Source organism: Rhea pennata, chromosome 15, assembly GCF_028389875.1.
Source record: "Rhea pennata isolate bPtePen1 chromosome 15, bPtePen1.pri, whole genome shotgun sequence".
Classification (NCBI taxonomy): Eukaryota; Metazoa; Chordata; class Aves; order Rheiformes; family Rheidae; genus Rhea; species Rhea pennata.
In genome coordinates, this window is record NC_084677.1 from 11,241,624 (window position 1) to 11,262,290 (window position 20,667).

The 20,667-nt window shown below is 40.1% G+C and overlaps 2 protein-coding genes across 5 annotated transcripts in view; one reads left to right on the top strand and one right to left on the bottom strand.

Annotated features, from left to right (window-relative positions):
* Positions 1-85: 85 nt before the first annotated feature.
* Positions 86-9,475, bottom strand: PDZD9 (PDZ domain containing 9). Its single transcript, XM_062588607.1, has 4 exons — positions 9,352-9,475; positions 5,577-5,753; positions 1,513-1,705; positions 86-464 (listed from the first exon to the last, which is right to left on the bottom strand). The coding sequence occupies exons 1-4, from the start codon at positions 9,473-9,475 to the stop codon at positions 86-88; spliced, it is 873 nt and encodes a 290-aa protein (XP_062444591.1).
* Positions 9,476-10,381: 906 nt separating this feature from the next.
* MOSMO (modulator of smoothened) overlaps positions 10,382-20,667 on the top strand; it is a 31,571-nt gene continuing 21,285 nt past the window's right edge. For all 4 annotated transcript variants that reach the window (XR_009960006.1, XR_009960008.1, XR_009960007.1 and 1 more), the window contains exon 1: positions 10,382-10,690. Coding sequence is in view for 1 of the 4 variants with exons in the window: in XM_062588555.1 (XP_062444539.1) it covers positions 10,585-10,690 (106 nt within the window). In the remaining 3 variants the exon portion in view is untranslated. The remainder of the gene's footprint in view (positions 10,691-20,667) is intronic.

Sequence of the window (20,667 nt, forward strand, 5' to 3'; positions counted from 1 at the left end):
AATGTAATGAACTTCACTATCCAGTATTAAAAGTGAACTAGTATAATACGACTTCAGAAATCTTTTGAAGAAGTCAGGTTTTGAGCTATTCCAAAGGAAAGCCAAATTCTTCCAGCCATAATGCATCCGATATGGAAGAGAAGGAGGAAGAGGAACTGGTCTCATTCTTTTCCACAGTCCAGTAAGAAGTAGATCTAATGCCAGCAGTATTGAATTCAGAATTGCCCAATGCATCAGTGTCATTATGAAGTATAATGTCACATCCAATGTCTTTGCCTACTGTAAGTGTGTGGCTTGTATCAGATGTGTGCCAAATCTTGGATAGGGGTGGTAAATTACCACCCATATGGGTGAATTCACAACATGATGATTGGGAAGATTTATATTGAAAAGTTTCCAAGTCTACATCATCATCGCTACTAGTCCCACTGTCATCTTTGTCTTCCGTGTCTTCACCTGATGTGCTGAAAGTATACAAAAGGGCATTACTCTGACATACTGTAATTCCCCCAGACATCTAGTTAACTTGCCTAATCATCAAATCTCTTTTTAGTCAATATTCGGCTTAAAAAACAGTTCATTAGTTTTCAAGATGCTCTAATATGAAACTGATGCTGTTCATAGTTCTATACATACTGTTTCCCTAGGGCTCCTAATGTAACAGCTAAACGGTAATCTGGGCAATAGAAAAGCAACCTATCCTTTTTCTGTTCCTTCAGAATAGTAAATACTTTGATTTATTTAAACATAAGATTAGAGGTTTAATCTTTTTGGAAAACCCCCTTGCTGCTTGAGCTTCCTTTCTGTCTCATTGCAGTTCTAGTCTGATTTGCTCTTTTTACTATTTCTGCTCCTTGCCCTAGATCTGAGGTTACCTTTCTATTAAAATTTTGGGCCTCAGGAAAACTTATAACTGCCTTGTATCCAATCTAGATTAATTATACTTACTATATGAGCCACCTTCAGGATTGAGAGCAGTATATTTTTTTAAAGCTTTTGCATGCAGTTTTTGCTCACACAACAAGCTGCTTTTTTCCCCTCAGGAGTTTAAAAAGTCATGATCGTTAACTGCTTTCAGTAGTTTGACTGATTAAGAAACAGTAATGCTTTTTACATAGTTGTAGGAAGTCCTCCATCTCGACCTCATCAGCTCCTTGTAATTGTTTGGATCCTTGGCTATTGTAAACGGGCATGGCCTCTGACTTCAGAGAAGTTACTGCCAGCCAGTCTTTTTTACAATCTCTGTGGAGCTGGGAAGCAACATGTTTGAAATTAATGTTTATCCTGACCCTGTCTTCATTGTAACTAGAAAAGTGAACACTCTTTTGGTATTTCTTTACTTCAAATCACAGTTCTCCATCTTCTAAAAATGTATGAGAAAAAAATAAATCTTTACAAGCTCTTCAATATTTTATCTTAAAAAGAAAGAGCTAATATACTACTTCCTGTTTCTCTCTAGAGTAATAAGAAAGGTGTGAAACTTGATAGTTATGTACAACACTTATTTCTTACTCTGCTGTCGTAGGAAGCTTTACTTCAGGTATTAAGTCAGACACATTTTGCCAATGTTGAGGTACTTCAAGAAAATCTCTGTAAACCCTGATCTGTAGACTAGTTCCTACTGGAATATTGTGCAAGAGTTGCCTCAGCTCTCGCAGAGTCCATCCTAATACATTAGCATGTCCAATTTTTATTAGAATGTCACCTGACAAGGGAAGAAAATTGACAGTAGTCAGCTTAGAAGACTTTTTCAAATTTACTGCATTCATATTACAAAATATGTAATCTTAACCACTCTACTTTCACATATTTACACGAAAATGCATGCATTAAGCAGCTCTTCAAACCAGTTGGATGGAGCTTTGGTTTTGCTTTCTTTTTTAATGAAAGATCCTTCAGCAGTTCTGTTGAGAAATAATCTTTTCAGAACACTAAGGAAAGCTACAGATATTTACTTTGGGATTTGTCTAAACGAATGTGCTAAATTTTGGATTGCCTACTCAGTGCTGCCTTGCATTTCTGGGTTTTTCTAGGAGAGAAAAAGGTACAATGGTGAATACTCTGATCAGTAATACTACTTTGGACTTACTTTGGAGGTAAGACTCCAGCAAGGTTGTTGAGGTTATATAGCTGCACTGCTAACAATTCTGCCATTGGCCTCTTTCCACTGCTTCCTTGTATCTTTTCACAGCTGGAATGGCATGTCTCTGTGTATCTGCTGTCTACGCTTGGATTTCATCTTGTTGTATATGTGTGTTTGTATGGAGCCAAGTAGGCCCCTTCCTGATAGTGTCTAAGTTTACCTGTGTGGAGTCAGGGAATCTGTGCAACTGCTGTGTCACCTTGAGTTCATCCCAGCCCCAGGTTTGACTGTCCTCTGTGCCTGGCCCTCTGCTTTGAAAATGACCGACACATGGGCACGCTGCAAGATGCTGTCAGGGCAAGGGGGAGATGTAGGAGATGCCCACGGGAGCTGGTCATAGTGCATAATTTAACTGAGGAGTTCCAACAGAAAGGTATATTGGTTGTGGGTATCTTTTTTCCTTTTCTCTTTTCTTCTTCTTTTTCTCTTTTCTAAGGGGTAAGGCAGCAGGCAGTATTCTTAATACAGGCCCTCAGTGGAAAGCATGGAGCGGCAGTTTTGCAGAAAGCAGTACTGTAGCCAAGAACGATAGAGCAGACAAAATATATATGCTGGGGAATTATAAAATGGGCTTTGAGGGATTGGTTGTAGGGGTTATAATTACTGGGTAAGCCTGTAATTTTGGAGATAGCATAAAGCAGGCAGAATGAATCTGCGACAGACTAGAGCTCTATCTATCAGCACCTTGTCAGAAACTGTTGCACTGAGGAGCAGTATCAGTAAACATTATGTACTGAACTGCTACAGAACAGCATAGGTGATTTAAACAAGCAGTACAGCTGTCTGCAGCCATATTAGGCTGAGCACGGAACCTCTCTCCATCTGCTCTATTTTTTAAACCCTTTTGGGTTAAAAATGCCGGTGCCAGGAACTGTGACAGTAAGTCATAAAATTGTTTGTCTGAACTACTGGCTACGACTGCTAGTTTTCATCCACTACTTTCCACTAACTTTTCCTTCTACTCCAACATCATTACCCCCTCCCTCCACACCACCTTCGCTCACGATGTTAGCTCTACTTGGGTGCAAACAAAAAATTCTGGAACATGTACAAGGACAGCAGACACAGAAAAAGCATGAGAACATAGTTTGCCAACAGTTTTATGTAAGTTTTCAGCCCCAGCTAATGGAAAGGTAAGCCACCCAGATTACATGTTTCAAAATGTGTAGACATAAATATACTTAGGCTTTAAAATATATGCAGGATATTGTTGGCATTAGATAGATTTTTCAGAATTGTTCTGTTTTTCTGCCCATATTGGCCTGATCTGGAGATGTCAAATCTAAGTCAAAGATAATATTGTTTGGGCAAGTCAAAGCCATTTCTGATCTGCAGACAGATAATTTTGCTTCTCTGCTCCACCGCCTACAGTCTGAAACACTACCCAGCTTTTCAATTTATCTATCAGTTTTTGATCAATATCCTTCAGTGGCCACCAAAGATTTGCCTTTAGATAACCTCTTGCAGAGTAAAGGAAGTTTGAAGAGGTACATGTGCTAAGCAGTCCTTTTTCTTCTTGTTGGCATGCAGAACAGGGCATGCATATATACATGTTTGCTGAGTTTAACTGTAGGATTTTAAGATATTAGTGCCTCTCACTACCTCTGAATTTTTATCCTCCTCCCCTCCCTTAAGGTCAGCAGAACGGCACAAGCTCTTTCAAGCTATAAGTAGTGCTAATATTCATTTACTTTCCAGGTTGAAATTGTGCAATAATACTCAGCCTACTTAACAGAAAAATGAAGTCCATAAAGATAAAAAACAATTCATAAGAAAACCTTCTAAGCAGGGTTTTTGTGTTGTCCTTTTGTCAAGTCCCATGCATCACAATAAGCGTGCTGTTTGCAGTACGATTAAGAGATGGATCATCTACAAAATACTGTTTTCACTGTGAGAATGTATAGCTTTAGTCTTAAAGTTTTTATAAGTTCACTCTAAACATGAACTGAATAAATTCAGCTGCTTGCTATCTTTTTTTTGTGGAATGTGCTGACTTAGATCCAGGTGCTCCATGAAGCATGCTCAAATTGTTTCTTTTGGCTGCAACTAAGATCAGCTACAAAGGCACAGTGTTTGTTACCAGTTGTCAGTCCCCTTAAAAACAGTTCAGTACTTGCTGCAGTAAACCAAAGGCATCACATGTCATAAATAAACTGACTCCCTGTTTTTGCAGCCTTTATTGAAGATGCCTTTGTAACTTATATTTTTCAAATCGTTTCAAACAGAACTACTTGTTTCCAGTGATTCCTCTTCTATTTTATGCTTTAGATGTATAAAAAAGTATAACATACATGTCTTTGTATACAAAGTTTTTTCTTATGAATAGCTAAAAACCATCAGCTCCTCAGATGATAATACAAAAAAATACACTTAGATGCAAATCCACTTCTATTTTATGCTCAGGATTTTTCCATTGATTTTTATACTCAAATCAAAAATGCAAACCCCTTTTACCAGTGTAAAACCCGGTAGCTTTTACTTCATCAAACAAGTAGATCTTTTCTCTTAGTGCTTGGAATTCTAATTCTCTCTGAAAGGCATGAGAAGAAAGAGCTGCCCAAACTATAAAGACAATGCTGGGAAAATTGCTCTTGTTTAAAGATACACATTTTCAGCAGACAGCCAATATATTTCTAAATGAATTCACTACCCTCAAGTCTTTGCTTCATGGATTTCCTTATCAGATATAATTCAAAATTTAGTCATAACAGCACATAGTCATTCTCAAATTGTATTTCATAAGGCTAATGCAATTGGTCTGGGGACCTATATGAAGCAGTCAAACTTATAGAGCTTTCAATTACAAGATTAATATAGATGTCTGGTGTTCTACAAGAAACCTTAAGGATTAGTAATGATTTGTTAGTACTGTTACAGCACATTTTAGGTTCAAAGTATTTAGCAAACAACACCTGCATGAATTGATAGAACACAGAGACTATTGCAATTACTGTAACTATTCTGTATAATAAAGAGAAGTAAAAAGCAAACAATAAGGCAAAAAACTTAAAGCTTTCAGAAAGGTTTGCGTTGCTTGTAGAGTGAAATCTGAACAAGACTCTTAACAAAATCAAATAATTAAAACTTTAGTTACTATATAGAAGTAATAGTCAAACTATTTTTGGAAAAATCTGCTGATGAATCAGCAGGAAATCATTTTTCCTGGAGAACAATGTACAGACTTATATCTTGATCTGATTATGAAATAGTCACCCATAACAGCTATTTTAAGATCACAGGTATTTCATTACAAAGGAGTGCTAGCATTGAGCTTTACAGAGTTTGTGTCAGTTTCTTTTTCTCTGTAATTTTAATTGAGTTGCTTTTGATCTGCATAGGTGTAAAGAAAATCAGAAGTAGGCACAAAACATAAATGCAGGACAGGAATATTTTAATGCTACTAAATTTGAATATTAGTGTTGTTTGTTTTTACCTGGTTTTAGCTTTCCATTGTGAGCTGCAGAGCTTTTCTCAACAAGACTTGTTATCTGGAGATACGGCCCATTCTGAATGATTATAAGACCTAGTCCTTGTTCACCCATCCTAATATTTGCCTTTAATGTTGCACTCAGTATGTGCTGAGAGATGTTTTCCAGTGCTGGCAATTGCCCTTTGAGAGATGAGAAGAAATTTTTACTTGTTGAAAGCGTGATATCATTCTTCAATAAAATGTTTAAGAAGACATTTGAGCAGGTGCTGAAACACATTCTTAATTGTCCAGTTAAGTCCCCCATCCTTCATTGCTTCTCTAGATATGCATTGCCTGCTGAGTGGCTGCCAAAAAGCCATACTAACAATACTTACAAAAAGTTAGTGTAGTCTGGAAGCTAGCTCTCTGCAAATAAATATTCTGAAAGTAGTTTTTACACAGTAAACTTAACTTATTAATTCTTAAAAATTCACGCACATTACCAAAAGAAAAAGTAATACTGCTGTTACTTAAGTATTCATTACAAATGGCGATACATTCAGGGAATGTAAAGAACACAGAATAGAATAACAGCACAGAGGAGTTGTCAGCTGTTAAGGATTTCAAGAAAGCTTTGAATTCCTATCAAAAATGGATTTTTCATAACAATATTTATAGAGGAGATTAATTTCTAAATTCCCATCAGATTGGTTTCACACCCTACTGCTGACATGAAGGAAGGGACTGTACTTGCCAAATTTAGCACCTACAGAAATAAAATACTCTTGAGCATCCACTATCCATTAAAATGCATAATACAAGTAATACAATATAAATGACATTATCCCAGTGTCTCCACCAAGAAATATAATAGGATAATAAACTAAATCCTCCATCTCTCAAGCCTGCTTCTTTCATGAAGAGCCAGGAAAATTTAAGACTGAAACACAAGTGCTTGAGCCTCCTACAATAAACTATCTTCCATTAAAATAGACTTTTTAAAGTGTTCTGTTTTAAGAAGAACTAATCTCTAAATGTAACTTCTAATAGTAGGGTAGCAATAACTTTAAATGCTACCCTACTATCTCCAAAGTTTTCAAATCATTTAATGAACATTCTGACCACTTTACCCTTCCTCTGTAAAGTACAGAAACCTGATTATCTTTCCAATGGCTTTGGTAAGCTTTTGATCAGGCCCTAAATGACAACATACAAAGTCTATAAAAGAATTTGGATTAAAAGTAGGGCAATGTGAAAATTTGATTTGTCAGTTTGGCTGTTGAACTGAAAAACACAGCGAAGCAGAAATAGTCTGAATTATTTTTTTCCTTCCCGATTAAAAATGCAGGCTTTTTAGTTGATGTTGAGAATATTTTTGAATGTTGAGAACATTACATTTGATTTGAATAAAATATTTAAGTTTCATAATCATGTAAGAAAAGGAAACAAAGTAAGACCCACTTTGGAACATACTTTCATCTATTGATAGTTCTGAGAAGTCAGATATCTAACCTGCTACTGTTTCTCCAATGAATGCCTAAGAATTTATGCAAAGTGGAACATGATCAACAGAAGGTATCAAAACCTTTCCCATGGTGATTTTGGTCACTTTTCAAGAAATGCATGTTTTGATCTTTTCCAGTCAGAGCAGGGAACTGAATCCTACTTTCATACTTCCAAAATGAGTACTCAATTCCCAGGTCAGTAAATGTAAACAGATGATATCGTGAAGCAAGGCTACTTTTTATTATTTTCTAGCCAGAATTATTCAGCAAATTCTATTAAAATTCATGAATGACTGTAGGTCAGCTAATGATCAGCATTGAGACAACAAAAAAAAAATGCTAATAACAGATCCAGCTAACTCTAATTAGAAGCCAGAATCCCAGTTTTAAACTTATTTTTATTACATTAAGTTATCTTGCTACATAAGAGACTTACAACTGCAAAACTGTGACTAACCCAGAGCCTACAAAACATCTAGGAGAAATGCCATGACTTCACACTTTTAGATGTGATTCTTGATTTTTACAATACCTAATATCAGTCTGTAGTTTCCAAGGAAAGTGTCTGGATTTTCTCTTCATTCTTTGCTGGAGAAGACTGACACACTTGGCAGAACTTACCTTACAGTTATCCTACCATTGTCCTCATTTTTTTTCCAAGCTCACTCTTAAATTCTGCTGTTTCTGCAGTAGCATGTGGTATCAGGCTATTCTATTCTATTGAAGTAACATCCTTTCCATTTTGTCATCCACCTACTATACCACTCCAAATACTCAATCACAAGTGCAGAAATGCCTCTTGATACTAAGAAAATTTGGGGCACTAGGGATCTTTGAAGCAGATAAACTTTCTAGTCCTAGTAAAAGGACTTAAAATTTTTGAGGTTACCTGAAATACAGGACTGGAAGGAGAACACTGAGGCAGCAGTGAGGAGATGAAAAGAGCAAGAGAGACAAACAGAGACCAAAAGTCACGAGTTTCATCCCCACCTGTTGGTGCGGCAGAAGACTGGGTATGTTCCATTGAGCCGAGGTGAAGAAATCTTCTATGCAGCCAAAATCACTGGGCAAGCGCTTAGTCTCCTGGAAATGAGCTGCTGCTCCATGATGGCCTGTGGAGGAACAGTAGGTTGGCAGCTAAGGAGAGGGCTTCAAGCCCCGCGACCGTTTAGAACATGACGGCACATGGGTTCTGGGCACCCACGACCTGCGGTGAAAGGGCCAGCAGGACCCGCACAGCAAAATCATCGGTGGCACCTGCGTGGCGCAGCAATTGCAAATCTGCCTACTGGCCAGGGCTCCACTCTAGCGACATAGGCATGGGGACAGATGCAAGGGAAGTTTGGCTTTTGGCAAGTGAGGTGGTTGTACTGAGCACATTGTTTCAGCATAGGGGAGAAATTCAGTTTAGGCTGCCTGTTAGTGAGTACTGCAGCTCAGACCCTCTGTCTGGGGCCCCACAACTTCCCAGGGAATGCATAGGAAGCGGAGCATCCCTCCCAGCCAACACCTGTAGGTACATAGTCATCTCTTAATAACCTGGGAAAGATGAAGACTGGATTCTGTCATTATCTCTGACTTCAGATTTGCCTGCATATTGGAAGCCCATGAGAAAGACATCTTCTTTTTCTGTCCCCTCTCTACGCTGCCTTCCTTTATTTCCTTTGCCATGAAGCTTATTGAGAGACAAACTCATTTTGAGGCAGACTTTTACATAATGCTTGTATTAAAAACTATTTAAATACCACTCAAAACCAATTTATAGGATCGTTAGAGATCATTATTGGAAATAATTTCTTTTCAAGACTGTTGGATTTCCATTGTTAGTGCAGTATAATTTTGAAGTTTCTTAAATAAAAATCACTTCTCCCATTTCTGCCACACACCAATTGTTCCCTATTTAAAGGGAACAATTCCAGCTGGTTTTCATCAAAAGTCATACTATTTTCTCCACCCTTAATAGATCTATCCAGGAGACTTCAACAGAACCTAAATACAGCTCTTGTCCTCCAAATAAAAATTCCTACTGATTCCTCTTGCATGCGTCAAGGTTTCTTTACTAATATCTCCCTTTCATAGGGTGCCATTGAATAACTGACCCGATCATAAGTGATTCTCAGTATCTTTACAGCTACATGAAAGACTTCCATAAAAATAAACAGTACAGACAATCGCTTGTTTGGTTTTCAGATATGTTTTGTATACACCACAGTTATGCTTGTCTGTAAAAATAGGTGGGTATTCACTGCTAGCAGGAAAAAGGCACTTTGTGCGATTAAATATTTTGCAAGTACCTGTAGATGCTGCCACACTAACAATTACTAGTTCAACACTGCCATGCTGGTGGGAGAATCGGGAAGGCAAAGACCTGCCGTGGTCAAAGCGAGGTTCACTTCCCACATTTAACAAACTGTCCATTTATTGGCTCCACGGACTTTTTCCCCTTGAATGAAGTTTATTCCATGCAACAACATGCCATCAAAAATCACTGTTTTGGGGTGATTTTTCTAGCCAAGATTAATTTGGCAGCAATGCAACACAGCATTTTCGCATCGCTCCACATCCTTGAGGAACCTGCATGATCGGTCCTTCCACCTTCCTTGTTTTTACCGTTGCTTTTGACCCTATGGAAACAACCCTCAAATTTAAGCCACTACCCAACATCTCAAAAGGATGAGGACTGGCAGAGACTATCAAACACGGTGTTTTTTGAGATGAGGGCAGATCTACGACCGCTCCGCAGCCGCCTTCATGCAGCGCTGACCAAGTTGCTTATTGTCATCCCTCCACGAGAGGCCTCACCGGAGCCATCCTGGGGCCGCGGGGCCTCGGCTGAAAGGCGCCTTAGGGGATGCGGGCGGACGGGGGCGCCGCGGGCCACCGCGGAGCAGAGCCCGGAGGGGCCGAGCTCAGCCCCGGCACGCAGCTCGCCACCACACACCGCAGGCCTCGCCGCCCCCCCTCCCCCCCGCCCACTCCCAACGGTCGCCCCCGGCCCGCGCGGCCCCGCCCGCGGCAGCGCCCCCTGCAGGACACACCCCGCTCGCGCCCCGCCCCTCCCGGAGCCCCGCCCCTCTTCGCACTTCGGGCGTTCGCCCCGCCTCCTCTAACAGCCTGGTGCCCGCCTCGTTCATACAAGCCCCGCCCCCGGGCAGGTCCTCCCCGCCCACCGGGGGAAGCCCCGCCCTGCCGCCCCTCTCCCTAGAGAAAGCCCGGCGCGGCCTCCCGGGAGCTCCCGCCCCGCCTGGGCGGCGGCCCCGCCCCACGCCGAGCGAAGCCCCGCCCCCCCCGCGAAGCCCCGCCCCGTCTGGGGGAGCCGGCAGAGGCGAGTGGGTTTCCCTTCCGGAGTTCACCGCCGCCCCCCCGCCCGCCGGGTTCGCTTCCGGCTCCGTCCGGGGGGGCCGCTGCTGGCGCCGCCGCCGAGGGGAGCGCGGGCAGCCCGGGGCCCATGGAGCCGCGGCTGTGAGGCGCCCCCGGCCCGGGCCCGCTGCGGGAGCCGGAGCCGGGAGCCGCGGGAGCCGGAGGAGATGGATAAACTGACCATCATCTCAGGATGCCTCTTCCTGGCCGCCGACATCTTCGCCATCGCCAGCCTGGCGAACCCGGACTGGATCAACACCGGCGAGTCCGCAGGTGAGGGGCGCCGGCGCGGCGGGCGGCGCGGGCCCGGCGGCTGCGGGGGCCGCTCCGCGGGCCCTGCGGCAGGAAGCCCCGCGGCCCTGGCTCGGGGGGCGCGGGGCGGCTCCCGGGGCCGCGCTCGGAGCCACCCCCGGCCCGCGGCGCGGCGGAGGGGCCGGTGGGCGCCGCGCAGCCCGGCCCCTGGGGCCGCAGCGGGAGCGGACGGTCCCCGTCGGCGGTGTGCGGAGCGCGAGGGCCCGGGGAGCGTCCGCGCCCGTCTCCCGGGGGTTGGTCACCTTGGACAGAGACTTCAGCCGGCCTCTTCGCTTAGTTTGTTGCAGATCTTGACTCTTTCCTTTTCTCTTGGCATTTCCTTTGTTGCAGGGAGCTTTGGATCTTGTTCTCCCTCCTTTTTTTTTTCCAGAATATTTCCTGCATGCTGATTTTTATCAGCTTTTAAGCCTCGACCACATATGTTTTTTGTTTGAGAATATGATGTTGTTTTCATTAAAAGAGCAAGGATTTGTACATCTGCCTTTTCACTAATGATGTAATTGTTTGTATTACTAATTCATTTCAGCCCCTTGATAAGGACGCACATGTTCTGTTGAGTTGTGTAGGGCCTGGTAATCGGAGGATGGTTGTTCTTTGATCTTGTATCCCAGAGAAGCCTAGATTGCCATATTGGGGAGGGAAGCCCTTCTTACCAGAAACGGAGCTAACTTAACCACCCTTTCATAAACTTCTAGTTTCTAAGCAAGCCCCAGGTACAGAATAGAGAAAAATGGTGTTAGGATAAAGGTTTCTGTCCCAAATTCTTGCAAAGATGACTTCTTTTATCTTACATCTTTCATGCTGAGTGCTCTGTGCACAGGAGAGGGTAAACCTGATTCAAACAGGTCATGTGTCCTTTATTTTGATGAAATAGAGCATTAGAAATATGTCGGCTCTTGGGGGTTGATGACTGGCCTTCCCAGTGACCAGATTGTCCTTCATGTTTATATGCTTGAATTGCTTCTAGTTGCCTATTCTAGAATCTGGCTTTTCCTAAATGGTCCAAAGGAGAGGAACAAGACAATTTCCTTCCCCAAGTGCAGCATTCAGGAGCTCGCTTGGTGACTTCACGTTCTTCCTATAGCTAGTAGTGATGATCTTACTGCCCGTGGCTATATAAAATAGCTTGTTCTTTCCTCTTATAGTTCCACCTAGCAGCAGTGCTGTGGTAATGACCCCTTCCTTAGGGGATGAAAGTCAAATAAAATAATCTTCATTTTAAATATTTAAGTACATCTTTCTTAAATCCTTCATCATGTTAATAATTCCTGTGCAATGAGTAAGATGTTGCACTCTCTGCTCATATGGGAATGAGACAACAAAAAGTATTTGGAAGAAATCACTGATGGAAAAAGGTCTTTTGAAAACTAAGCATAGTGCATTAAAATAAGTGTTAAAGAAAAATGTTTAATATCTATTCATAATACAAAAATTCAGAGATATTAAACCTAGAAATCATTAGTTCTTAGTTACTTGACAGATGATTACTTAAAGGTTGGCAGCCGTTTCTATCCTATACTGCTTTACATGCAGACAACAGTTTTACTTTTAATTAGCTTGAAACTTGGCAAATGTGAAATCTATATGGATTTTTCTAAAGGACTTGACCATTCAGATAATGTTTTGACAGACTTAAAGTTTTTTCCCTTGTGTTGTGGAGCCAAAGAAACTGTTGACTTGATAAAAATCTTAAAGGAGAGCTGTTGTTATGCTTCCTTAATGACTGTTCTGTAGATTTTTTTTTATTGATGTGGAATACATCAGACTTCACAAGACTTCTGCCTAAAAGCATGTATAAATGTATATTTCTAGTACTTAGACCTTCTAAGATGAGCCTTTCACCCTCATTGCAAAGAAAGGAAGTGCTAAGATGCCCATTCAATCAAGGACTTCCTGTCACAAACACTGTAGTATCGAATTATGAGATAAATGCTTTTATGACTGCTATTCATTACCCAGGGCATGCCATGGGGAAGTGCACTGTAGGAAGACGCTGCCCTGGTGGAAACCCACTCCCAGCTGCTAGCAGGATTCAGGGACTCTTGGCCGACTGCAATACTTGGATCATGTTCAAACCCTCCAACTTTCATATGTACCCCTAAGTCGTAGCATTTTTTTGCAACATCCTGCTTTCATCTGGTGAAAGAAACTTTTTGTTTGCATAACCTCTGTGTTTTTTAGATCCCTCTCCTATGGGTATAATTCTAGATTCTGCTTCTACAAGTAAGCTTAGTACCAAGGAGAAAGAGTATTGCAGTTTCTCCCCTTGGCTGTTGTCTTCAGGGTTTTGAAAAGCAGCATGAAACAGCCTGGTCTTCTCAATACTGCAGCTGCTTGAGAATCGCATAGAGCAGAGGTCTTGGCAAATCTGGGAAGAAAGCACTGCATTGGCTCACTCGGAGCTGTTTACAGCCATTAAGATTGGAAACCTGGGCTTATGCTTTCAGGAAAAAAAGATCTATTCTGATATGCTGAATGCTAAACAATATGTGCATCTTATTCCAGTAGTAATGATGATTTTCTGCTAAATTAGATAGCCAAATAAAATAGCTGCTTAAATGCTTTTTCTTCCTTTTCTTTTAAAATATAGATTGTATTTTTTCTTAAAGAAGCTTATGTTCTGGGAAAATGGATTGGGGGAAGGGTGATTCTTCTCCTACATTTCATTCTCATAAAAAGTTTTGTAGTCATTTGAAAGATGTTGGCTATAAAAATTTGTCTCCAGCATTGTAATTAAGAGCAAATGAGATCCTTGAAGGTTTCAGGTGCTTAACTCTCTTTAGACCAGAGAGGAACTCCACCTTTGTGGATCTAGTTTCAAGTCTCCAGCTGACGCTTTTTCCTTTTGTAGTTTTCTAAGAATTGTTTGTTAATTTGCTTCAATGTATTTCATATATCTTTATAAGGAAAAGCTGAAAAGTAAATGGATTTATTTTTCAGAGAGGTCTCAGTGAGGTTTAGTTATGCATACAGAGCTCTGCAAAGTCAGATCTGGAAACCAGTGACTTCTCAGTATTCTTACATTGACAGTCCCAAACCAATATTCTGTGCAGGAAATAAGGACAGAGCTGGCTTTAATTTAAGCCAATGCCCAAACTCCTATTGTTTTCAGTAGTAAAGAATTTTGCTATTATATCTGTACACTTCTTTTGCAATGAACTTTAAAAGCTTATAGTTTTGTCTCCGTATGTTCCATTTTGTGTGGGAAGGTCTCTAATGATTTTTTTTCTTCAGTATGAGGAGAGGGGGATATAAATTATTCCAGCTTCAGTGCTCAACATTTTTGTAGGTAAAAGAGCGTGAATAGTATGCACAGTTGAAATTAGACATGCCAAAAGTTGTACATGTAGGGGAGGTTGAAAATTTAGAATGCTTTCAAGGGAGGTCAGTGCTTTTTATAAGAGCAGTCATTAAGTCAATATAGATGACAGAATTTAAGGCTGCTAAATCTTATCTTATTTATTAAATTGTATATATTTTTAAAGTAAATATTTATCATATTCCCCTATGTTATGTACATCACAACAAGGTATATAGCATAAACTTACAGCCATGGTGCGTATGTCCAACAATGTTGACTTGGGTGAAATTAGTGTTGAATAGAGCTTCTTGTTTCATCTCACCTCTCTGACATAAATATTGAGGTCACTTGTGTTAACAATAACGGTTTTCATTTAAACTACCTTGTACATCATGCTGTGCAGCAACAGTAATGATAGTAAGTTGTGAATCTACAACATGCTACTTATTTTCAACTGTCTCTGCTCTGTTCACAAATGCGGGCTTGCCATGTATCTTCCAAAGGTTTATGTGTAAATGGTTTTATGGGTTTTTCATAGAGTAAACTATACCCAAGAGGCTGTTCCCAATAAGGGCGTTAACTTTCACCTCCTGAGGAATAAGCTGGCTAATACTACATGGCAGATTATTGCTGTTCAGTGTTATTCTTCTGTCTGAGCCAGGTCTTCCTGAGGAAGTTTGCTCTGCTGTTCCCACAGGAGCTGTTGCTTTGTTGGGATCAGTTTATGAGGGATCATTAGTGCTATGATCAAGCAGTGATTTCCAGCTCCTGCTGAGCCTGAAACCATACCTCAACTAAAATATTTTTCTCTACTTGGAGTTCTGGCTGTATATGAAATAATCCCAAGACCACATGAAGGTACTTGAAAAATCTGTAAAGAATCAGTATTTCAAAATAAAGGATCAAGAACTTAGCACTAGATACAAACTTCTATTCCAGCTAGCAGTGTTGTTCAAAATGCAGTTGTCTGATGAAAAAGTATGATATGATATGTAAAAATCAGTATGGCATATTATCACTTCTGCCCTTCAGGGCCAGAACTGAGAACCTGGTAACACAGCACTCTTCTATGGAGGAATTGAGGAAGAGAGCAAGCAATCATTCTGCTATCCACTAGAAGTAGTTCTTCAGGTTTGGGCTTTTGGGGGTTTATGGATAGCTGGCTTTTCAAAAACTACCTGCAAAGGAGTTCTGGTGATCATTAAGCACATAAGTACAGTTAAGCACTGTACTCTATATTTGTATATAAACCACATCATGCTTCTCCCTGTTCTTACCAGTAGAGAAAGAGAGGATGTGATAGGAAGCAATTATATAAAATTATTTTTTCCTAATGGTGTTTGCACCACCTCATGTAGGGACTGCAGTAGAAGTTGTTTGCTTTTCATTGACCTCTTTGGATTCTGTGCTGAGACTATAGAAGAGGGGTGGGGTGATAATACAGGGAGTGAAGAATTCTGTCCCATGCCCTAGAAGGAGTGACTGCTAAAAAGCAATCTGCAAAACCATCATGAAAATCTGAGGTGTTAAAATTAGGTTCTTAAATATCATTTTCCAGCATATACTCTCCTTTTGATAGAGGGTCCAGGTGTGTGAGCGAGGAAGGAAAGGTGGTGCTCTGTGATGTTTCACTGATCTGGACACCTAGGGGATTAAGAACCTGCCCTGAAGTGTAAATGCTGCTAAAAGTACTTGCATTTTTAGAGTTGCTCCCAGTGCAATAAAAAAACCAAAGTGCTAGTTAAGCACCAGCAAAAGATCTAGAAACATAATAATATGAATACTTCAGCAAAAGTAGTCTGTTACTAGGTGTGCCCGGATTGGGAGTGTCAGTGCCACCCGTAAAGCTAACATTTCCATTGCAGTTCACGATTGCGTGTGTCTTTCGAGTGGATATAAGAATCTGACAAAGCTGAGACCTGCCATTGTGTTTGGGGTCTATAAGTGAGCAGGCCTTAAGGCACAAGAAAAGCTAATAGGAAGGCATTGTTGTAACAGAACTAATTTTGTGCTTGCTCAACCACTCAACATCTAAACATATGGAACTATTTTATGTGTAGGAAGAATGTCGTGAGAGTGAGCTGTGTCAGCCTGGCTATTAAAGCCTGCCAGAGCAGAGATGAGAGATCTGCTCATGCTTTTGGTCCATAGAGGAACTGGTGTTTTTTATATTTGCTTTTTAACAAATCTGAATTAACACTGCTTCTGTTACGTGAACATTTTGCGTTCTCTTTAGTGTGTGAAGGTACAAAACTATCAGTTTATGTATCAAATCCTGTTGAATTCATCAAACTCTTGGTGTTAAAGAATTAGGTAAGAAACACCTAATTTACTGAGGATGCATCTTGAAGCCAGTTACTTGTATTTTCTTTTTAGATCTAACATCTGTCACCTTGGATTTTGGAAAGTTATTATGGTAATACCTCAATTTCCTCATAAAATACAGATAATGCTTACAGGAGTTTCTGTCATGAAGACTAGCAGTAAAGTGCTATATATATATATTTATATATATAATACACACACATATGTACATACATACGCACACACAAATATAATTTCCATTTATTTCTTATTACCGTTTATTTTACCAAACAGAGAGGAAAAAACTAACTACAATTTCTTCTATATTTTGCTGGTAGTAGATGCTTTTACCAAGTTGCTCGAGTTTCAGGTATTTTGAATACCTTAAGCAAAAAAAAAAAAAGTTATTTCCTTCACAGCAACCTGTATGGTTACTACAGAATTAAATTATATTCAGTGTGCGCTGATGTGTGTTTTGTTTTCCTTCCATCCATACTCCAAGAAGTATATGCTTCTAGATCTGCCTTATTGACAGTATAAATTGTAGAAAAGGTACCTTGCAATGACTTTGTGGCTTCAGGAACAGTTTATATTTTGCTAGTAGTAATGATTGTTTTTTATTTGTATTTATTTATTTTAGTTACCATGGAGCTGATTATAGATGCTTGTTGACACAATACAGTGGTGAGATTAATACAGGATTCACTTAAATATATGGGTGTTAAAAGTAAGGATTCAATAATATGTACCAAAGAAAAGGATTTAAAGTTGTCTGAAATGAGAAAAATGGATTCCCATTAATGACTTATTAGAAACATTTGCACTGTTTAGTTTCCAGCCAGTGCTCACATACAGGCGGCATTATGTAAACTCCATTTGTACTTTTGCCGAAGCAAAGATGATCAGTAGGCCAAACTTTTAAGTCTGACTTACATTTTTATAGGTACCTCACAGCAGTTCAAATTGTTCCAACTTTTTTCTTGCTAATTTTGAAACAAAGTAGACAGAACTAACTTTTCTTGCTTGCTGAAACACAGTCTGTAGGATTACAATTTATGCAGAGATGCTTGTCCTTTTTGTTGTAGTAATCTTTTCCAGCAGTATTGATAGCTGTGTATTTCAGAAGAAGGTAACTAGAGTGATTCATGGATGGGGAGGAATATTAACCTCTAAGGTGAAATATTGCTATCTATTTTAGAATCAAATAGAAAACTGTATTTGTAGTATCATGGAACAACAGTGCTGAGGCTGTTTTTATTTTTTGTCCAAAGCAATATAGGAAAAATTATAAATGATCATAAATAGCTTATAAATTATTTATAAACAATTTATAACATTTTAAAATAAGTTTATTGCAATAATAATGATTTATAATTATTTAATATTTCTGCAGTGCCTACAAATTAGTAGTGGGCTGAGACTCCTTTTATTGGTAGCTAAATGGTAATCCGTGGTAATGTTACTGCAATCTCCTTTTGTGTGCTGCTGCCACCCTTCTCAAACTCCCTTTTCTTCCTCCAGTCTCTGACTCATTGAGATACACACAGACCTGAAGAAAATGGAGATATGGCCAAGAAAAGGATCTGTGCAGGGATGTGCCTCTTTCAAGGAGCGAGGGAAACGAACTAGAAACTTTGACTGGCAAAGCACTTATTTGCATGGTTCCTTAGGAATCGGTAATGAAATAATAGTCATAGGGTACGTCCTTTCTCAGAATGAAGCTCTTCATTTCTTCCTATTATGAATGTGTCATATTTGATGCACTATCTTGTACATGTTTATAAATCTTGTAATTAGAGCTGATTACAAGAGTTCAGGCTCTTTCAGGTGCCTAAGGAAAAGTAATTTATGATAGTCTGGCTGTTGGATAGGCTAATCAAATAAGAAACACTAGCTGCTAAGATTTAGAGGTTCAAAATTCCAGAGCATGCAAGGTCCAATTCCTTTCTTTGAGCAAGATACACTTGGTTTATTATGTCTGGGTCCTTTAGAAGAATTAAGTGCTCCCCTCTGTGGACATCAAAAGCCTCCCGGGGATTTACTGCAATATCAGATGCCAGCATTTCCTATCCATGCAATGTAGTGTGATATGCAACAGTTGGCTGCTACCCAAGAGCCTTGTGGTAGCTGCAATTCTGTGGCATATATACAAATTACAAAGCACACTGGCATTATTAAGGATGGCAGTCTCTCAAGGTGTAATGATTAATAATCCATTGCTATGTTTAAATATTTGTCAAGTTGAAGACAGCTCGCACTAGATCTTGAATTTGACCATGAGCAATTCTTTGTGCAGGTATTTGGGCACTGCATCAATAGGGCTGAGCTGTCTTTTGAGCTTGGTATTTCCAAGAACTTAATCAAATGGCGATGTTCATAGGTAGTAAAGCCAAGTAGTTTAGCTTTGTAACACTCATCACTGAGCCAACTTCCCAATTTTTGGAAGTTTTGGAAGCTCAAGTTTTCTTGTTGCTAGTGACCACTTTCAGCTCTTGGCAGTCTATGTCACGCTGGAGAAGCAGTATTTTCTGCTGGTGATAATGTGGGAAGGGCAGTGTGGCTTCTTTTAAGACAGACGAGTACAGAAATAGGTGCTGGGGCACCTATGATAGAAAGTAAATAACCTTCACTGCTGATAGAAAGCCTTCCTTCGGGAGACCGGGAATTCTTCATTCTCACCCATAATATTCATCTGCAGGTCACAGGTTTGTGCTTGGCTTTGAACTATTGGAGTGGCTGTCGGGGAATAGTGATTTGTAGGAAGTAAACAGACAGTGTCTGTGTGGTTCTTACTGAAAAGTGCCTGAATTTTAAACAGTATTTCTCCAGCTGATGCATGTTGGCCGTATCTACAGAGCAGAACCTGAGTTATCTTCCTAGACCACCCTGAAGTAACTGGCTGTGGTGGTATATCCTGAAAAGAAAGTTCTGTCACCATTGTGAAAATAAACAGAGGACTTCTACATTCTGGCTTCCAACAAGAGACAGTTTTTCTAACTTATCTCATGGGATCAGAAGCATGAGTCTTGCTCATTTGCAGCAGGATGAGTTCCTTGGGGATTCTGAAAATTCTTCACAAGCACCAAATATGTTTTAAAGGAACAAAACTGATATCGCAGAGTGGAACACTGAAGAATAATTTTGGTTTTCCACAATGGACAACTCTTTTTGTAGATGCCCCTATAGATAATCTATAGGATCTTCAGAACCTTGTGGCATAGAATTACACGTTACTCGGGGGCTGCTAAATAAAAGTACAGGTAGTCCCAAGAAACACTCAGGCTCACAAAAAAAAATTAGTACCAGTTATCTTAAATATTACGAAACAAAATCCATGAAAAGGGGAATGGTTCTGTTTTTGAAAGGAAGCACTTCCACTAAGGTAACTCTTCTTAGCAGCTCTATATTGAAAAGCTGAGTGACATTTTAGTTTTATGGAGTTCTGCACTTTGTTTCTTAATTTAATTGGTGTTGATGACAAAGTCTATACTCGGGGACCCTGTTTTTCTGTGGCATTATCCATAGACCTGGATCTGAAGCTTGCTTGCTTCCCCTTCTACCTGTTTCCCCTTCTCCCCACCATGTAATTTAGTTACATTTTTAAGGAACGAGTATGGGATCAAAATAACAGAATGGGACAAATTGCTTTTTCAGTGTGCTTCAGCAGTAAATCTAGGTTCTCTTTCCACTTTTTAAATTGATGGACAAAGACGTTGATATTATTACAAAGTCTCAATAAAGCTGCTTGCTTTCCATGATAAAATGTTTGTATACATCAAAAAAGAGATTCACCCTGATTTCCATATGGGTGAGGCAGGTGATTTGTTTGACTTCTAAGTATTGCTACAGCTTGCCTCGCCAAAGCTTTTGCTTTACTACGTAGTCTTCTCTTGTGAAAAATGGAGGTACCTCTTAATGCTGCAATTCTGCCTTTTTTTTTTTAAGGAAAAAAAAAAGCATACATAGCAGCGTTATTCCTGCGATCAGTGCGATAGTGGAAGTGTCAGCCCCTGAGCTGCCACAGTAGAGGAGGATTCTGATGCCTGCTCTATGTAAAGGAGAAAATGCACTGCACCTTCGGGGCCTGCTGCTGAAAGCAGTGCTGTAGGCGTAGCACAGTGGGGGAAGAGGAGTCACAAGAGTGAAGAAAGAAGTCGCTTTTTTCCTTAGGTTGAATTCCGTTCTGAAACGAATCATGCCCCTAAAATCGTGTGTTAATGATGCAGTTCTTCATTGTAAAAACTTGTGTGGGAAGAAGCATGTTTCACTTTGTTTTTTAAACCCACACTTAATTCAACTTTAAAACTAGGCAACAAGATTGTACAGGAAACTT

Coding starts and splice junctions, on each gene's coding strand:
- PDZD9 (XM_062588607.1), bottom strand. CDS start 9,475: ATGGACAGTTTGTTAAATGTGGGAAGTGAACCTCGCTTTGACCACGGC. Junction 5,754..9,351: donor TAGTGTGGCAGCATCTACAG/GTACTTGCAAAA, acceptor CATCTCTCAAAG/GGCAATTGCCAGCACTGGAA. Junction 1,706..5,576: donor CAATGGAAAGCTAAAACCAG/GTAAAAACAAAC, acceptor TTCCCTTGTCAG/GTGACATTCTAATAAAAATT.